The sequence below is a fragment of the Sphaeroforma arctica genome (genome assembly GCF_001186125.1).
Source record: "Sphaeroforma arctica JP610 unplaced genomic scaffold supercont1.2875, whole genome shotgun sequence".
NCBI classification, from domain to species: Eukaryota; class Ichthyosporea; order Ichthyophonida; genus Sphaeroforma; species Sphaeroforma arctica.
The window spans coordinates 1-4,599 of NW_014037683.1; the positions used below are offsets into that span (position 1 = coordinate 1).

General features: G+C 44.1%; 2 protein-coding genes across 2 annotated transcripts; both read left to right on the forward strand.

The window, feature by feature from the left end:
• Window positions 1–533: 533 nt before the first annotated feature.
• On the forward strand, window positions 534–1,640 carry SARC_13073 (hypothetical protein). The gene is made up of 2 exons (XM_014292803.1): window positions 534–650; window positions 795–1,640. The coding sequence occupies exons 1-2, from the start codon at window positions 549–551 to the stop codon at window positions 930–932; spliced, it is 240 nt and encodes a 79-aa protein (XP_014148278.1). The 5' UTR covers window positions 534–548; the 3' UTR covers window positions 933–1,640.
• A 284-nt stretch (window positions 1,641–1,924) lies between these two features.
• Window positions 1,925–4,599, forward strand: SARC_13074 (hypothetical protein). The gene has a single exon (XM_014292804.1). The coding sequence runs from the start codon at window positions 2,654–2,656 to the stop codon at window positions 3,125–3,127; it is 474 nt and encodes a 157-aa protein (XP_014148279.1). The 5' UTR covers window positions 1,925–2,653; the 3' UTR covers window positions 3,128–4,599.

Genomic DNA, 4,599 nt, shown 5'->3' on the forward strand with positions numbered 1-4,599 from the left:
TATTTATATTTATATTTATATATGAGGGGTGGGTGCGGTCGGGATCATTGTTATTTCAATACCTTTGCGCTAGATTTTACATAATGCATCGTAGCATGTGCCAGGTTGGTCAGTCGCCTATTTGTGACATCTGCGTAAGCTATTGTAGATGCATTCAGTGATTCTCTGCAGTATTGTGTTGTCCTTCTTATCATAGTATACCGGTAAGTCTTTTAGAACCCACAAATTGCTAATGGTTCGGAGTGTCGGAATATTTATAAACGCATATGAATACGTGTTATTTAGTACAAGCACAGAAAAATATGTCCATTCCACGACTGAACGCTCTACGATTTCGATAATAAGATTTCACCTTATTGATGGACCCAAACTGTATTCTCTATTGTCATATGTGCATACATCTATCGATGTCACGTACATGCAGCAAATATTCCAATTTAAACCACGGAATATATATCTCATTTACGGTTATCGCCGTTTCTCCTAAAAGTAAAAATAAATAAAAAATTCTTCTATTTTGGGGATTTATTTTACAATCAGATGTTCCAATGCGTAGCTTAGAAACCACCATGGCCAAGTACCAAAACCCCGCTGAGGCCGATAAGATGATGAAAATTCAACAAGATTTGGACGAGACAAAGGTTATCCTGGTATGTATTTCAGAGAAACTGCCGCTCGAAGTTTTTAAAGTTTTCCTGGAAAGAGCAACGTGTGTTTTATGTAGATATCTAAGCCGTATACATACGAGCTTCTCATATGTGCAACACCGTTCACATTTTAAATCCGGCAATCAGCACAAAACTATCGAGAGTGTCTTGGAACGTGGAGAGAAGATCGATACTCTGGTAGAGCGCTCGGAAGATCTGAGTAGGCAATCGAAGGTGTTCTACACTCAGGCCAAGAAAACGAACCAATGCTGCGATTGGATGTAGTGTGAGACCGCTATTGTAGGTGGCGGAGAAGCACCTGTTGAATAAAGGAGTGACATTAACTAGCAACTGTCGTAGTTGAACGAGTGTGATGTTCAATATTTTGTCTAACTAGTAGAACTGTTGACTTTGTATTAGAATGAACTTGTCGTTGTAATAACAACTGTAATATTGAATGTAGAATCATTATCTGGAATCGGTATGCGAATGGATATGGTAGCAGACAATAATTTTCGAGTGCGATGTGTAGTAAACCCAAGGTGACCTTGGGTTTGGGCAAAGTTTCGGGCAAGTATATTTCAGGGAACTGCATACTTGGTTTAAATTTGTTTGACCACTTCTTAATAGCCTTAAACAGGGAGGCTATTCTTTCTTTCTTGAAATAAATGATTTAGGGCTGCATTAAACTTGGTTGTGAGTGACTACCTTATAGTTTGCCAAAGATGTATCCAAACTAGCAATTCTACGCACACATTATGCCGCAGTAACGGGTTGAAAATAACAAAGTTCGCTGCCATTGAGTGTGGTATTGGTTTGCACCTCGTGTGCGATTTTTATGCGGAATTATCGTTCAACGGCATTTAAAAGTACATAACTGCAACAGTAAACTGTAGCTGGATAGGGACATTCCTTACTTTGAGTTTTCCCCTGCCTTCTACTGATCAACAAACGTATCAATACATGACAAGAATACACGAGTACAAATTGTGGATGTATATGTAAAAGAACACTTGAATACAAAACACATGCTTCTTATAATATATGCAACGTAATTTTAGTCGATATTGGGGTAGACTGATTGAGGCGAGTATGCGAGTTCCAATCAAAAAGCCGAGGATGAAAAATTCTTCAATCGAATCTATTGTTTTTTAGACTTTATTCCTGACATACATTAACAATATAGGACAGTGTTCTATTTCAACGTTTCTATGAGTGGTTTTGAGGATTTTATAAATTGCATGAAAGGCATCATTGTTGAAAAAGATCCCCTTTATCGCAGTTTCAGGTGTGTACAAAATGACATCCACCATTTTATTGTTATATCTGTCTGAGCACTCTCGATCTGCAAACAATACAGAAGGCGATTCGGATGTGCTACTTGTGAACCCAAGGGCTCATTTTAGATGCGAAACCAAGACGCCTAATAGTTAGCGGAATTTGTCAGTGAAGGAGGTGCATGTGAGAGCACCAGGGGTGTGGACAATGGGTACATCGGAGACATGAAATTTATCAATTTGTTTTGAATGTACGCGTCCTGCATTAGCGAGATTACGCCAGTGCCGGATTATAACGCGAAGGCCGACAACATGTTTGGCCATTCCTATGTACGTCATACTATAGTGTTGGTATAGGTGGTGATAAAGCCAGGGGGCGCCTAAGAAGTTGGGTTTAACTGCCAGCAAAATTCCGTCGACGACGATATCTCTGGTCTTGCGGAGCCAAATGTATTCGTCGGCTTTTGATGGAACGAAGTCAGCAGAATGTAACTTGGAGACGATGTCCTGATTCCAGAGACGACCGGCCTGTTCAAGGCCGTAGAGGCCACGGTTGAGTTTCAACCCCGCGGTTAGCTTGACCAAGTTTTACCGCACCCTTCTGTGGGTACATGTAAACTGTTACATCGAGTTTACTGTACAAATAGGCGGAGGTTACAGCGAAGTGATGTACCTCCTTGTCCTGAACAATAATCGGAAAGCCGCTGCCTGGGCAGTTGGGGCGTATATATGTGTGTAGCTGTCGCCCTGTTGTTGCTTGTCACCGCGGGCTACGAGACGGGCTTTGAATCTAGTGAGTTGCACGCGGTCGTCGTTTTTAAGCGCGGACAGGTATTTACCATGGATTATATTTCTGTCTGGAGCAAACTCCGAGATAAAGTCGAGGTCGGCAAGATTGCTACGTCGGTGATTGACTCGTTTTGTGGCAATGGTTTGAAGGCAGTCGGCACCAGAAAGAGATTCGAGGGCAGCAGCAATAGACTAAGGTATATTAGGATCATACATGGCGGCGGCTTCGTTCAAGGATATCTCGATTCTTGTAGTGGCGGCTGTATGAGTGACAGACGGGTGTTGTCGGAGGAATCGGAGAGATTCGGCGGCGGTCTCAAGATGGGTTTGCGGGTCATGTATCGTCGTGGTAAGAGGTGGGTTGTGGATAAGCGTACGAGGAAGGTATGTGGACGTCGCATGGTGGGGTGGTGACTCAGGGCGAGGTGGACGAGGACCAGGCCGTGGTCAAGGTATGAGGGGATAGGAATTGGTGGAGGGGGTAGCCGGTGTAGGGAACATGGGAGATTCCTGTGGGCTGATAGAGCTGTGAGCTGTGATAGGTGTTGATTTGAAGAAGGTAAGTATTGGAGAAGAGGTGGCGGTGAAAACAAAATCGGGCGTAGGCAGGGTTGGGGGGGGGGGGTGGAAATTCAGGGTGGAGTCGGGTATACATGCGGGTGTATAGGCCCGATTAGGGCGACGAGAATAAAGACCCCGATTGTGGTAGTGCTGTACCTGGAAAATGTGGCAGGTGAAAATGTGGCAGGTGTGTTTGGCTCAATAAATGGTTGTGATTGTATATGTGGCAAGAATGGCCGGCCACCATTTAACGCATGAGCCCAAAGGTACCACAGCGACCCTGCGACTGCCAGCTCGAGTGTTAGCAGCTATGAGGGCATCAATAAGGGATCATGGGGCACAAGTGTAGACGGAGGTTGTCTTGTGGTCAATCGAGGGCTTCACCACCACCTTCCGGTGAAATGAAGCAAAGAAGGTGAACATTGGACTTCAAAGCACATATGACAATTGTGGGGGTGACGCTGATGAGAAGGATCTTGCTGAACATTCAGCCCTCCGTGCTGACATAAAAAGGAGGAGAGCGTGTGAGCGTTTGGCCATACGAATCGTGATCCTTTGACTGTGATGGCCGGTACTCTTGTGATAGGCGTCGTATGTCATGATCTTTGACCAGGAACTGTGAGGGTCCGTGGTTGTGTCATCGACATAGGGAAAGGTGGTGGGTGTCGAGGCGTTGACATCGACATGAGGCGGTGAAGGGATCATCTGGTTAATGGTGGATAGTGCAAAGATGTGCGTAAGGTCGGCGTAGTTGACGTAGTAGGTATCGATAGTACGAGGGATAGTGAGTTGTGTAAATGAATAGGAGAAAATATATTGATGCTGTGTGCCATGGTATCATGTGGTGAAGCCAGTATCCTGGCTAGGTAGGTGAGTCCAAAGTGGGGCAGAGCTCCACAATTGTCGGCTAGCTTGAGCGGGAAGTTGCTAGTTTCAACATCCAGTAGTAGGTAACGAACCCAAATATCGATGAAACCTTCTGTATCGGTGACTAAAACTATCTCACAATCGCGCATCTGCTTTTGTAGTAGACAGACTATTATATTAGAAAAAAAAGTTGACAGAGGATATATTATTTACTTTATTATATAGTCTGCACGACCCCATCCCATCATATCACGGATACAAATCTGTGTAGTGTTGCAACACGGTTTACCTGCTTCCTCTGAAGCCAACGTATTTGTGATAAACACACATGACCAAATGAATATCGTTAATGATTTCACCATAATATGTCGACGGCTCGAAGTTTCTAAATTGAGTTTGATTCTGCTACGGCGATAGTCCGGCCAATTCACTTATAGCCTTGAGCTTCGCCTCAGCTG

Bases quoted from the DNA above. Each gene is read 5' to 3' on its own strand.
- SARC_13073 (XM_014292803.1), top strand. From the start codon at position 549: ATGCGTAGCTTAGAAACCACCATGGCCAAGTACCAAAACCCCGCTGAG. The intron at 651-794 runs GTATGTATTTCA...TCCGGCAATCAG, and splicing joins ACGAGACAAAGGTTATCCTG to CACAAAACTATCGAGAGTGT.
- SARC_13074 (XM_014292804.1), top strand. From the start codon at position 2,654: ATGTGTGTAGCTGTCGCCCTGTTGTTGCTTGTCACCGCGGGCTACGAG.